This window comes from Oryctolagus cuniculus, chromosome 1 (assembly GCF_051225735.1).
Source record: "Oryctolagus cuniculus isolate XC-2025 breed Fujian yellow rabbit chromosome 1, ASM5122573v1, whole genome shotgun sequence".
Lineage (NCBI taxonomy): Eukaryota > Metazoa > Chordata > Mammalia > Lagomorpha > Leporidae > Oryctolagus > Oryctolagus cuniculus.
In genome coordinates, this window is record NC_142867.1 from 144,302,515 (window position 1) to 144,317,125 (window position 14,611).

The following is a 14,611-nucleotide window of genomic DNA, read 5'->3' on the forward strand; positions in this document are numbered from 1 at the left end:
GGTATAGTGTTAGCCATAGATAGTTCCTGTTTTGTGGATCCGGAAGGGGCAGAGGGTACCCCGCCCTTAGTTGAGTGAATTCATGATTATAATATGCTATGTTGGAGCCACCCCCTGCTTCAGCACTAAGTAGGCCCTTCTTCAGTTGTTGTTTCTGTTAGTGCTGATGAGTTTGCTCACATTCGCTCCCTAAATCACCTTTGTTGACCAGAACATGCATTTGCAATGCTGTAGGTTAGGAAGAAAGGACCATTAAACTGAGCAGGCCAGTTGGCTTGCATTTGGAGCTGAACTATCATTTTCACTTAATTAGCATTTGTTTTAACCATGTAAGTGGATTTACTATAAATGTCAAAAAGTGAAATAGCAGATTGTATTTTAGGGCCTTTCATGAGTGGGTTTCGTTAACAAGATTATGTATTTGAAATTGGAACCGCAATATGTAGCTACTGCAAAAATGTAAGAAAGTTGTGTGTTTTGTTGCTGTGGTATTGCATTTTGAAGAATCTAAATTATGCAGTAAAAGGGAGTGAAGTTACAGGTTTTAGGTCAAATGATATAAGTAACAAGTTGTGGCAAAAAGACTGCTTGTCCTCTTTTTCTCGTTTTCAGCTTTGCAGTATAGATCGCCCTGAAGAAGGAGGCCTGCCACCCTATGTGTTTGCCCTCATGGCCATTTTTTTTCTTCAACAAAGGAAAGAACCCCTTCTCCCTGTTTATCTAGGATCATGGGTAAAAAAATTTTTTTTGCTTTTATAACTTATACTGATTTTATTAGAAGTCTGCAATCCATGATGCATAATTTCAGAATCTGCAGACCTAACCAGAACTGAGATGATTTATTTATTCTGTTGTGACTATTCATACCACTCGTTGCTAAAATACGTCAGTGTGTTAAGATACCCTGTAGCTTGCTAAAGGTATCACTACTTTTTTAAACTGCAAAATCTCTAAATTTTTAAAACAAAAGTTGTTCTGAGAATTTCAAACAAGAAATAGTGAACTTATTTTTCTTTAATGATTTATTTAATTTATTTGAAAGGCAGAGTTACAGAGAGGCAGAGGCAGAGAGAGAGGTCTTCCATCTGCTAGTCTACTCCCCAAATGGCCGCAACAGCTAGAGCTGTGCCGATCCATGGGTGAAGGAGCCCGCTTGGGCCATCCTCTGCTGCTTTCCAAGACACATTAGCAGGGAGCTAGATCGGAAGTGGAGCAGCCAGGACTTGAACTGGTGCCCATATGGGATGCCAGCACTGCAGGTGGTAGCTTTACCCACTACACCACAGCGCTGGCCCGGTGAACTTATTTTAAATCTGTCATTTGATACATCCTTTCTTGGGATAGAGTTTTCTAACTTGATACTTGAATTTACATATCAGACAAAATCTAGGAAGTATTTGATTCACTAAGTTGGTAGTCTTTATTTCTCTTTATTCACTATTACCTATAAAACAAAAGAAAATGTAAATGTTGAAATTTCTACCTATGCTACAAAATGCAGAGCTTAACAATTACTTCTTGAGTAATAGTTTGCTATTATGTTTAAGGTGAATTAGACTGTAGTGATATGATCACTCTCTGGATAAATTGAAGCTGAATTGATTAAGTTCATACAATATACTCTAAGAACAGGCTGTTTGAAAGATGAAAAATGATGTTATTCTCATCTTCTTGGAAACTTCATTTTTAATCCCTAGGTGTTTATCTTGATATACTCTTGCGCATGTACTTATTTTTTTTTTTTTTTTTTTTTGACAGGCAGAGTGGACAGTGAGAGAGAGAGACAGAGAGAAAGGTCTTCCTTTGCCGTTGGTTCACCCTCCAATGGCCGCCGCGGCCGGCGCGCTGTGGCCGGCGCACTGTGCTGATCCGATGGCAGGAGCCAGGAGCCAGGTGCTTTTCCTGGTCTCCCATGGGGTGCAGGGCCCAAGCACCTGGGCCATCCTCCACTGCACTCCCTGGCCACAGCAGAGGGCTGGCCTGGAAGAGGGGCAACCGGGACAGAATCCGGCGCCCCGACCGGGACTAGAACCCGGTGTGCCGGCGCCGCAAGGCGGAGGATTAGCCTAGTGAGCCGCGGCGCCGGCCGCATGTACTTATTTTATAGAAAGACTCGCTTAGGGAAAAAGATTAAATTAGTATATTGGTATTTTAACTACTTTTCTACTTTCTGCACCCAAGTATCTTTCTCGTGTTCTAGAGCAGTAGTTCTTAAATGTGAGTACGATCATAATATGACTGTAGGAAATGTTTACTTTCTATTTAGCTAGACTTAGAATTAAGCAGGGACTTCATCTGCTAGGTTTAGGAATAAAGACTGACATAGAAATAGCTCCTTCCCATAGGCTGTGTTTTCAAGTTAGCTGTATGTTCAAGGTAGCTCTCTTTGTGCCTAAGATATTGAAATCAAAGAGTTGAAGGCCACAGGAGGGTACCTTTGCCAGACTACTTTCCTGGTAGGAAAAAAAGAGAGAGCTGTGAACTCTTGGTTAGTAAATAACCTCTTCCACCAGGCCCAGATGGAGATCTGTGAAAGCCTTTGAAGTTGTCTTTTTCATTTTGATCCAGGAGTTAAGGATGGAACCAAACCAGTTTGACTCCTGTGCCTTAAAGGGCCTTGGGGCAGGTTGCGTGTGTTGCCTTGCTCACCGCTGTGTTACTGCGTAAGATCTGCCTTTCACGTGTCCTGGTCTTGTCTAACCAGTCACAGGTCATGGACATGAGACTGCAGGAACAAAGGGGTTTCCTATCTGGCAGTGCGATTCCCCTGGGAATTTTTTATAAGAGCAGTAGGAATACCCTTTCCTATGACCACTGCATATTTCCTTTGCAGTACTAATGAAAAATCTCTAATTTGATTTTTATGATATCATTGGACTTTTCAAACTTTTTAATGATAAAAAGCAGCAAAGTGCTGAAACAGTGGACTGGATTCTGCTGATCAGATAAGGCGAGCTATACTGCTTGAACCAAAATGATCTGCAGTTTTCCATGTTTTTGACTAGTCAGGCATTGGCTTACTGGTTTCTGCCAGTAACCTACTCAAAAATATGAAGCAGTGAGGGGAAAGGAATTATTGCGTGTGCCACATCATTTACATACATTATTTCTACAGGAAATCTAATGAAAACTTCATAATTACAAGTATGTGTGTGACAGTATCTAAACTGTTAATTCAGTCAGTCTTTAAATTTCTGTGTGCACAAGTCATTGTGCTAGGTCCTGAGGGGATTACAAAGTTGAACAAAGCTAGAAGAGTAGTGTATGGTGCTTTGGGGCTCTGATCTGTCTCAGGACCATTCTGTCCCAAAACATCTTTTTTATGTTGGAGTCTATCCTTCAGCTTCTTGACTCCCAGTCAAAATCCCCACTTTATTGTCACTAGTTTTTTTGTTTTTAAGATTATTTACTTACTCAAAAGGTAGAGTTATGGAGAGGCAGAGACGGAAAGAGAGAGGGAGAGAGAGAGATCGACTTTCCATCCCCCAGTTCACACCCCAAATGACTGCAGTGGCCAGGGCTGGGCTAGGCTGAAGCAAGAAGCCAGATGCCAGGAGCTTCATCTGGCTCTCCCACATGGGTGCAGGGGCCCAAACATTGAGACCATCTTCCACTACTTTTCCAGCCACATTAGGGAGGTGGATTGGAAATGGAGCGTGTGGGACTTGAACTGGCACCATATGGGATGCCAGCACCACAGGTGGTGGCCTCAAGCACTGTACTACAGAGCTGGCCCCGTCACTAGATCTTAATGTGTTTGAAGGTAATCATCATGAGTTGAAATTAGGAACAAGCTTATGTCTGATTTCTCAGCATCTTTTATCCCATACAGCAATGTTTTACTAGGTTCTAATAGATATCATTTGTAATCTGCCTTCCTTTGTGTTGTATAAACTTAATCCTTATGAAACAATTTATACTGTAGGGATGCCAAATAGCACTGGAATTCATTGAGATTTTTCCACTTGCATCCTGTGACCTTGAGCCAGTTAATTAATATCAGCCTTAATATCATTCTGAACTTTGAATGAGATAATGAATGCGAAGCTTCTAAAACAAGGTGGGAAAACAAATATTAGTAGAAAGTCAGCCTTCCACTTATGATACTGGGGTGTGAACCACTAATCTGGTGATCCCTCTGTGCAGAGTTATCAACTCTGGCAGAAACTACATGAATATCTGGAGACTGAACAAATGCAGGCAGACCACACTTGGAGCAAGTCTCCAATGTAGATGGAGCTTGCTATTTCTTGGTGGCTCTACCCCCTCAAAGCAGCTTTGCAGATAGACCAATCCTCTTCCTGGCCGGAGGACCAGGACTACCAGAAAATAATAGGGGTTAGGGAGACAGAAAGGAAAGGTTCAAAGAAATGGATCCCAAAATTCTGTGTACAGCTCAGCATGTCTGGCTAACTTCTGAACCAGTCCAGTTTGAAGTTGTCATCTCATGTCAAGACAAGAAAAGAACTAACAGACTGAAAATCAATACTTGTTTTGAGATCCAGTGCACAATTAGGATTACAGGGCAGACGTTGCCCGCAGTTGGAGAAGAGGTGAATAAATGACTCCCAGCTTACCAGCACAGAAGCCCTGGAGCAGAATCGTGCCAGTGGAGCCAGTACCAGCATTGAAGCTTCGTGTAGTTGGCAGGTTTCCAGACTCAACTGGGAATGCCCAAAAGTTAAAAATTTTCATTCTAGGAGGGTCCTCCTAATATTTTTGTCAATCTTAGGAAAAGGAGCCGTTTTTACTAGCTCCTAGAGGATTCTGTTCCTTTTTTTTTTTTTTTTTTTTTCAAGATTTATTTATTTGGAAATCAGCGTTACACAGAGAAGGAGAGGCAGATAGAGAGAGAGAAAGGTCTTCATCCACTGGTTCACTCCCCAGTTGGCCGCAACAGTTGGATCTGAAGCCAGGAGCTTCTTCCATGTCCCCCACACAGGTGCAGGGGCCCAATACCTGGGGTGTCTTCCACTGCTTTCCCAGGCCATAGCAGAGAGCTGGACAGGAAGTGGAGCAGCGAGTCTTGAAATGGCACCCATATGGAATGCTGGTGCTTCAGGCCAGGGCTTTAACCCACTGCACCAGAGTGCTGGCCTGGAGGATTCTGTTCTTAAGAAAAGCCTGTCCTCAGGGGAACTCTGACTACATTCTAAAGTGTCTTGGGTTTTACTAGTACCTGATCTACCTAGGGGAAGGGAAATGTCTAGCTCCACCCTCTATGGCCTTCGTGTATCATGTGGGTTGGGGGTGAAAAGGAGAGGAGGTGCCAGAAGCTTCTTCCAGCTCGCCCATGTGAGTGCAGGGGCCCATGCACTCGGGCTGTCCTCTGCTGCTCTCCCAAGGACATTAGCAGGGAGCTGAATCAGAAGTGGAGCAGTTGGGACTGCACTGCAGATGGTGGCTTAACCTGCTATGCCACAATGCCAGCTCGCAACAATTATCTTAAATATTAATGGACTAAAATCCACATTAAGCAGCATAGATCATCAGATTAAATAAAAAAAGCAAGAGGCTGGCTCTGTGGCAGAGTGGGTTAAGCTGTCGCCATCCCAAATGGGTGCAGTTTTGAGTCTCAGCTGCTTCCTATTAATGTGCCTGGGAAAGCAGCGAAAGATGGCCCAAGTACCTGGGCTCTTGCACCCTTGTGGGAGACAAGGAAGAAGCTCTTGGTTTGGATCAGCCCATATCTAGCCATTGAGACCATTTAGGGAGTGAACCAGAGAATGGAAGATCCCCCCACCCCTACCCCGAACTCTCTCAGATAAATAAATGCTTTTAAAAAAAAAAAAAAAAAGTAAGACTTAACTGTGTGCAGTCTAGAAGAAAGAGTAAAAATGTAAAGACAGGTAGATTGAAAGTAAATGGATGGAAAAATATAAAACTTAAAACTAAAGAAGAAAGGTCTAAAATCAGTGACCTGAAGTCTCACCTCAAGAAGCTAGAAATCATAGAACAAACTAAACCAGCAGTAAGTGGAAGAAAGGAAACACAGATGGAACCAAAGTCAGTAAAATAGGCAGTAGGCCAACAGTAGGGAGAATGAGCACAGCCAAACTGTGTTTGATCGACAGTGTCAGCCTTGCGGCAGAGAATGACCCTGGTGAATCTTTCCCAGACACTTTTCTGCCAAAGCTTTAGCTCTCTTTGTCCAAACACTCTCTCCACAAAAGCAGATATTATCATTGCTTGGCCATCGAGAAAGTCAACAACCAGAATGTCCTAAGCATACCAGAGACCGTTGCCATGACCTTTGCTCTTGACCAGTCCGCTTTCCCTTTGACTGGACCCCTTCCACACTTGCACCTTGTTAGCATGGCTTCAGGGGTACTCTGTCTTCAGGATCATATTGTATGGTAAGGCTGTGTTTCATCTGGTGTTACTGTTCTTTGCATAAATGCTTCCCAATCTTGATTCCACTTGTTTAAAATTTCTGTTGAAAGCTCTGCTCTCGTCTGTAGCTGATCTGAGCACCACAGTTTTGGCACCCATCAAGCACAAAGCTGGCTCCACTTTAGTTTTCCAGTGAGACTTGTGTAAGCTGAACCATCAGAAGTGTATGCTGTTGGCCACTGTTCTGCTGTTAATCATCAGTCTTCAATTAGACACAAACAAGATGAACATTTTCCTTGCAGTTGATGTAGGTGTTCTGCTGCTGCAGGCTTTATTTTCAGCACCATCTCATTTCTTAAAACCAGTTGTCTGTAAACTGTTGATGTGGTAGGGGTTGAGGGAGTTGGCAGTGTTCTCATAAACTTTTTATAAGGCATCAGTAACTTCTCCTTTCTTCCACCCAAGCTTCACCATAAATTAGTTGTTTGTTCTTCAGTTTTATCAGAATTCATGTTACTTCAATAGGGCCTCTTTTCAAACTAGATCAGATTTGTTATAACAAGGTAGTTTGAGATTACTTGAGCTCCCCCCCAGAATTTAATTAATGCAAAGTTCTCATAATATCCATTGCCCTCAAACTTTGTAAAGAGCCCTCAAACACTACAAGCAGGTATTTCACAACTGTCTGATGGTGGAAGTTGTGGTGTGGTGCCTTTTCACAGGAACCCGAGACCTGAAAAAAGTGAATGCATTCCTCCGGATCTGAGTTAGAACATTCTGGAGCGGAGACTGGGCCCTGACAGTTTTCCTCCAGAACTCAGGGTCTAGCAACTGGACCATGCTGCCTTCTCCTAGGATAGTCACTAAAGAATTGCTGATCAAAGTCACCATTTCTTCAGCAAATAGAAGCTTTGTCTTTTCTATCAGAAGAAATTTTTTCTTCATTTACAGATGAGATAATCTAAAAATTGTTGTTGTTTTTAACAATTTATTTGAAAGGCAGAGTTAACAAAGAGGAAGAGAGAGAGAGGTCTTCCATCCGCTGGTTCACACCCTAAATGGCCTCAACGGCTGGGGCTGGGTCAGGCCAAAGCGAGGAACCAGGAGCTTCCTCTGGGCTCCTATGTGGGTTCAGGGGCCCAAGCACTTGGGCCATCTTCCACTGCTTTCCCAGGCAGTGGAGCTGCATTGGTAATGGAGCAGCCAGGACTTGAACATCCCATATGGGATGTCAGTCCTGCAGACGGCAGCTTACCCCACTGCGCCACAGCACTAGCCTCCCTATAAATTGTTCTCTTTTGTGTTTTCAATGAACTATGTGTATGGTAACTCTTCATGCCTCCAAGATACTGCACTTTGTTATGTACCTGTTTCTACCTTGTAATAGTTTGTGTCTAATTTTTCTTAGATTGAAGGATTCTCATTAAACAAATTAGGAAACTTCAACCTTAAAGACATTGAGAAAGACACTGTGATCTGGGAATACACGGATAATGCCTCAGGGGATGCAAACACAACAAAAGAAGATGCAGCCAAAGAGATGCCGGTCAGGAGGGGACAGGTCTGTTCTCTCCCATTTCTAGTTTTACTGTCTGTTTTTTGTTTTTTTTTTTCATTTGTCTATAGCAGAATTCACATTCAGTTAGTCTTCCTTTCTTCTTTCCTTAACTTTATTTCATAGCTTCCTGTTGTAGTCTGTTCAGTCTGTTGAACAAATAGTGAGAAAAGGTGTAAAATACAGGTCATTAAACCCTCGGTTATTTATGTGGTATCTTCTGGGTCTAGAGTCTTTGCAAAAGAGTTCAAAGATAAATCTGCTTTTTTTCCTCAAAGTGCTTAGATCTTACATGATGTGAAATTTGAATAGGTAGAAAGCTAGTTCATTTTAAATTACTAAAATAACAGTGAATAAGAACATGCGTTCATGTACTGGCCTCATACTCTTGTGTGGGGGCAGGGGAATTTATGCACAAGGAAAATATTGCCATTAGAACTTAAAACAGCTGTCTGTACAACGTAATTATGCTAGTAATAAGATTCTGTTCCAAGTTGGTTTGTAATACCGGGCCCCAAGACCTTCCCATAAGTACTTGGAGTAAAATGACAACAATATCTACAAAATAGCCTTTGAGACCAGCATTCTAATCCCAGCTCTGTACAAACAAGCAAGTCATGTCACTCCTTCAGTCCCTGCCGAAAGTAAGGAGATAGTGGTGAATTTTATATTTTCTAGAATCCTTGAGCACTGGGAGGGTGGGGGAAGAAGGGAGGTGGCGCCAGCAGAACAACAGCATGTTATCTGCTTTGTATCTGGGGCTCCAGTCGTGTCCGAGAGCACAGGCTGTGAAGCCAGAATATATGAAATTTATCTCAACTTCCCACTTCCTAGCTGTGTGTCCTTGGGCAAGTTACTTAATCTTTCTGTGCCCCAGTTTCCTTCCTGCAAATGGTGATAATCTTGGTACCTGCTCATGGGGTAATTGATTTACAGAATGCTTAACTCAGTGCCAAGCATGTGGTAAGCACTCAGTGAATGTTAGCCACCATTCTAATTTTATCTGAAAAAACTAAGTATTTTGCCAAAAAAGTTTTAAGTACCTGTTGTCTACATTATTAAAGATCTTTTCCCCCCAAAGATTGATTTATTTGGAAGTCAGTGTTAACAGAGAGGGAAAGAGAGGTTTTCCATCTGCTGGTTCACTCCCCAAATGGCCGCAACTGGAGCTGGGCCAGGCTGAAGCCAGGAGTTTCATCCAGGTCTGCCGCATGGGTGTAGGGGCCCAAGTATATGGGCCGTCTTCCACAGCTTTCTCAGGCAAATTAGCAGGGAGCTGAATCAGAAGTAGAGAAGCCAGGACTTGAACTGGCACCCATATGGGATGCTGGCACTGCAGACAGTAGCTTAACCCAAGTGAGGCTTCACCTAAGTGAGATGCTTAAAAATCCTTTGTAACACTGAAAACTACTGTGTGATAAAGAAGTGAAATTTCATAAAGCTTTGAATTTCTGGAGGTTTTCTTTGTGTCCTAGACTATGGTGTTTGGGACCAAGATGACTTCCATTTTCAAACAGTTCTGCCTTGTAAATCCATCTTTATCTTATTTGACAGAACCTTTGTAGTGGAGATTTAGTGATTAATGAATTACCATACCACTTACTTTAAAGCTTGACATGACAAAGCGTGATCACAGACAAATTTGTAGACCATAGAGGAAGACCTTTTTTTGTGTGAATTATGGAAATAATATGAAAGAAAAGCTATTGCTAAAACCACTTAATGTTTTATTTTTGTGCTATTCGGAGAGGTTAACATGCTGCCACTTCTGAAATTCAGTGAGCCCTAGACACTGTGGAAGTTGAGTGTGGTGGTGAGAAGTCACCGTACCTGGATCAGAAGATGCTGCTGACGAGCAGTGTGCACTCCCGCCATGTCATGAGAACTCTCAGGGCTCCGGTTCCTTCTCTTGTGACCTATGAGAGTTGCACTATCTGATCTCTGAAAAGCATCTTAGAGTTGTGACATTATGTTTCAATGCTATCTGGATTTCTTGTGCTTACCAAGACTGTACCTAACTGAAAGAATATGCAGAGCAGCCAAGTCTGCCGGATGCTTTCCCTTGTCTCTGATGTGATCCTCATGACTATCCTGTGTTATAGGTGGTATCAGCCCTACTCTGCAGATAATGGTAGCGGCCATTTTTTGAACACTGTGTGCCAGGCACTGTGCTAAGCACTTTACAGACACTATGTCACTCAGTCCTCCCAACAACCCTCTGAGGTGGGTACTGTTATCCCCATTTGTCAGATGAGGAAACCAGGGCTTAGGTAGCCGGCAGACCTTGACCAAGACCATGCACAGCTAATACATGGCAGATTGTGGAGTCAGACCTAAGCTTGTCCAAAAAAGTTCCAAAGCCAGTTCTCTTAGCCACTGTGCTGTGCTGCCAGTCTGAGACTAGAAGCAAAGTCACAGAGCAGTTAAGAGCTGTGAAGTGACAGAATCATTATTTGAAGCCCCCCGCCCCACTGACTTTTTTCCCTATCCTAAGTCCTCTATACTTCCTAATATATTATAGCCAGTATGTTCAAATGTCAGAAGTCTATGACTAAAACTAGCATCAAATTTCTGGTGTCAAGAGTTCTTTGACTTTAAAATTAATTCCCACTGGTACATCCATTGTGCTTATGTGGTTTCATCAAGGCAGTAGAAGGACTGTTTCCTATTCTCGATGACTTTAGCCACTGTCCATCTCTGTGTGTGTATACCTGAAAGGGCGCCTTCTGCAACAGTGGAGCTGAGGGATTAGCAGCCTATGCACAGACTTCTCCACCTGTTACTAAGATTTCAAAATTGAATGCCATATGTTTAAATAAAACTAACCTGTCTGTTTTTTTGATGCCAGTTAGATTTGAAGGTATTCTAATCCCAGGAGTGCAGTGAAATGATGCCATGATCCCACAAGCGAAATAGAACCTGGGGTTTGATTTATCTAGATAGACTATCAAATTCGTATCTTTGCTGAGGTTGTTCAGATTTACTGATTTGATGTTTGAATGAACTCTATTTCAGATTGTGCTGACATCTGAGTTAATCTCTGTTTTCTGCTATTAATAGGTGTCATTAACATTTGATGTAAAACACCAGCCTTCAGTACCAGTTGGGCAGCTCTGGGTGGAATTGCTGCGATTCTATGCTTTAGAATTTAATTTGGCCGATTTAGTGATTAGTATTCGTGTCAAAGAATCTATATCTCGGGAATCAAAGGATTGGCCCAAAAAGCGCATTGCCATTGAAGGTATCTCAACTTTAACCCCATTCTTTCCCCTCCCCCCTTTTTTAAGGTGTCAGTCTAACAGCATGCTTTTTATTTCAGTCTCTTTTTCGGCACCTACTTGTAAGGTAGGCCCTGACCCTCAAAGGTGAAATGAATAGCTAGAATCTTGCATGTGTTGTGTGGGGTCATTACAGGAGACCAAAGAGTTCATTCACCTGGGTTTTTCAAGTATTGAAATGATACAGCTGAATTACTTGTGGTATAATGGCTGGCTAAGTCCTCGCTTTCTTTGTCAATGGCTTGACATCTTAAACCCTTGCATTTTTCCCAGTAATATGTGAGTCTCCCTTTCCTCCTTACTGTTCACTTATAGATGTGTTAATTCAGTCTTTCTGTGGGTTGTTGTTTAGTTTTGCAAAGATGAGGAAAATACTTTTTCTCCTGTCATGAAAAATTATGTCCTCGGTAGGATTACCTCTCTGGTAGAGGGAACAGATAGTTATGCTTGAGATATCTACAGAAACATTTAGCGCTTCCTCAGAAAAACACTTTTTTTTTTTTTTTTTTTTTGCAAAGGCTTATTTAACTGAAGCCACCCTATCAGAGACAACACTGCCATGCCCTGTAGGGCCTCTGAGTAGACTAGCTCTTCTCTGTTTTGCAAAGTCAGGAGGTCGAAACCCCCTCCAGAAATCTTAATTCTCCTCCTTGAAGTAATTTAGAGAACTTCCTAAATGGAAATCTGATTTTTGCTTGATTTTTTTCAAGCTTTATGTTGCATAAGAGGGTTTTTTTGCATTTTGCATAAATTCTGTGTGCAGTTACGGGGATCTCACATTTTTAAACCCTCCCCTGCAGTTTCTCTGGCTCAGCTCTTCTGGCCAATTGCCTAACCTGCTGGAGTTCTAGGGGAGGAGAAAAGATTGAGAGAAGTGGTGTATCCTCCTGGTGCCTCCCTCTCGCCCCTGAAATTCAGTCCAGCCAATTCAGTGATGGGGCTTCCCAGGGCAGAAGAGTGGAGGTAAGCTCTACCATCCTCAGGGCCTGGCTGAGTGGGGAGGCAGAGCACTCAGCAGCAGAGCCTGTCGGGAAAACCAGACTTCCCAAAAACATGAGAGCCACACTGGCGACATCTTTTCTGTCCCTGTAGCCGCAGAGTGAATAGGGAATGGGTTCTGGTTCTGAACAGAATGGGCTCTTTAGAGAGCAGATGTCTCAGAAAACATTGCTTTTTATTCTTAAACTGTATCTTCTCAGACCTTGCTCCCAGTTTTTTGTAAAAAGCATATAAGAAACGTGATAACTTACTGTTGTTTATTTGTGGTCTGTTTTTATGTAGAGCAGGCTGATTTTTAAAACATGAAATAGAAATGTATAAAATCATGGATTGTTGTTGTTGTTGTTGTTACAGATCCTTACTCTGTTAAAAGAAATGTGGCAAGAACGTTAAATAATCAGCCCGTGTTTGAATATATACTTCATTGTTTAAGAACAACGTATAAATATTTTGCTCTTCCACACAAAATTAAGTCCAACCTTCCTAAGCCTCTGAGCCCAGTTGCATGTATTTCAGAACATTCTAAAGAAGTAGTCAATCATGATTCAGATGTACAAACTAAAGATGATAAATGCAAAAACTCAGTTTTGGCTCAAGGTCCCGGTGCTACTACCAGTTCAGCTGCAAATACTTGCACGGCGCAGGTGCTTTCTTGCACTCATAAAGAGACTGGCGAAGGCTTTGGAAGTCCACCAGCTGAGGAGATGGGAAATGTACAGATCAGGGTCCACCCGGAAAACTCAAACTGTGTCCAGGCAGAGCTCAATGGTGATGACTCTGAGGATCTTAACGTGTACCATCAAGAAACAGAAAGTAAAAACAGGAAAGAGAAAATGGGAAGGGAGAGCCGGCATGCTGTGAGCACCCATGACCAGGCCTTCAGCGATAGCAAGCACAGAGAGCTCGTCAGCTATGGCAGAACATGCAGTGAGACGGACGTTTCTTTGGATTTTGAAGGCCTTCAGGATCCTGCCGCTAAAGAGGATGACAGATTCACTGCTTTATATGGCAAGGCTAATGCTGATGAAGAAAGCGTAGAAGGTGCTGATGAACTAGAAGACTCCCTAAACCACTTTGCCCCTTCAGTCCAGGGCCAGACATTGGAAATCACCTGTTCTGAGGAGGAGGAGGAGGAGGAAGAGGAAGAAGAGGAGGAAGAGGAAGATGAGGAAGAACAAGAACCCAGGCTCTCCATTACCCGAAGGAAAGGCAAGGATGACATTACTAATGAAGATGAGCTAGATAACACCTACACTGGATCAGGGGATGAGGATGCCCTGTCTGAAGAAGATTATGAATTAGGTGAACCTACTAAGTATGAGGACCTGAAAGAATGTGGAAAACATGTCGATGGAGCTCTACTCATGGAACTTAATAAAATCTCTCTTAAAGAAGAAGTTGTATGTGAGGAAAATTCACCTGTGGATCAGTTTAATTTCTTTTATGAATTTAGCAAACTTATCTTCACCAAAGGCAAGGTAAGCAGTGCCACTACTCAGCGTAGACTAAGGAGACTAAGCAGTTTTTTAATGCATGCCATTTTTGTATACTGGAACAGTACTAGCTGCTTTGGTTGCAGTTAGCAAGTTAATCTTGCATTTTATACATCCACTTGATCCACTTCCCTTTTTTAGACCGAAAGAGATTGTATAGGAGGAAGGGAAAATACTTTGCTCCCGTGGATACCATAATGATCTCCTCATCTCTTAGATAATTTGGAATAGGTACACATTGTATTTCATCTCTTGGGAAAGTGCAAAGTATATTGTGTATTTCCAAAGAAAATATTCCAGACCCCTTTATTTGGCAAATACTCTTTTTTTTTTTTTTTTCCATTTCTATTTACTTATGTAAGAGGCAAAGAGACATAACATAACAGACAGAGAGTGTGTGCTCCCTTCTACTGGATTCACATCCTGAGTGTATGGTCTACAGCTAAAGTTATAAAGTTAGGAACAAGGGATGCAAACCAAGTCTTCTACAGGGAAGGCAGGACCATCCTCCCCCCCCCCCACAAGTACCTTACGGGGTTTGCATTGACAGGAAGTTTGTCAGGAGTTGGGGCTGGAAATGAAACTCATTCAGCCCCTGATGTATATTGCCGTCTTAACTGCTAGGCCAGACACCCAGCCTACGCTGTACTTAAGCCATGTTTTGCTTTGCTCTATGTCTGCAGTCCCCCACAGCAGTGTGCGGCCTATGCAGACGGGAGGGCCATCTCAAGAAAGCCTGTCCTGAAGACTTCAAGAGAATCCCGCTGGAACCTCTGCCGCCGCTGACACCCAAGTTCTCAGATATCTTGGATCAAGTTTGCATCCAGTGCTACAGTAAGTTATTCACATTTCTTTGGATTTGTCATACTGAAATGAATTTACTTAGGAGTGGTTGGAATGACTATCATGTTAACTCTGATCTCTTCTAAGGACTAAATCTTTTGATTCTCTGC

The 14,611-nt window shown here is 42.5% G+C and overlaps 1 protein-coding gene across 11 annotated transcripts in view; it reads left to right on the forward strand.

Annotated features, from left to right (window-relative positions):
- The window catches only part of TUT7 (terminal uridylyl transferase 7), a 70,755-nt gene that overhangs the window by 18,924 nt on the left and 37,220 nt on the right, over positions 1–14,611 (forward strand). For 8 of the 11 annotated variants that reach the window (XM_089335923.1, XM_089335933.1, XM_089335927.1 and 5 more), the window contains 5 exons: positions 613–732; positions 7,742–7,894; positions 10,949–11,129; positions 12,520–13,643; positions 14,342–14,492. In XM_089335923.1, coding sequence (XP_089192049.1) covers positions 613–732; positions 7,742–7,894; positions 10,949–11,129; positions 12,520–13,643; positions 14,342–14,492 — 1,729 coding nt within the window. Of the gene's footprint in view, positions 1–612; positions 733–4,775; positions 6,641–7,741; positions 7,895–9,990; positions 10,112–10,948; positions 11,130–11,966; positions 12,130–12,519; positions 13,644–14,341; positions 14,493–14,611 lie in introns of those variants that run through there. The other 3 variants (XM_089335943.1, XM_089335948.1, XM_089335950.1) reach the window with 3 other exon arrangements.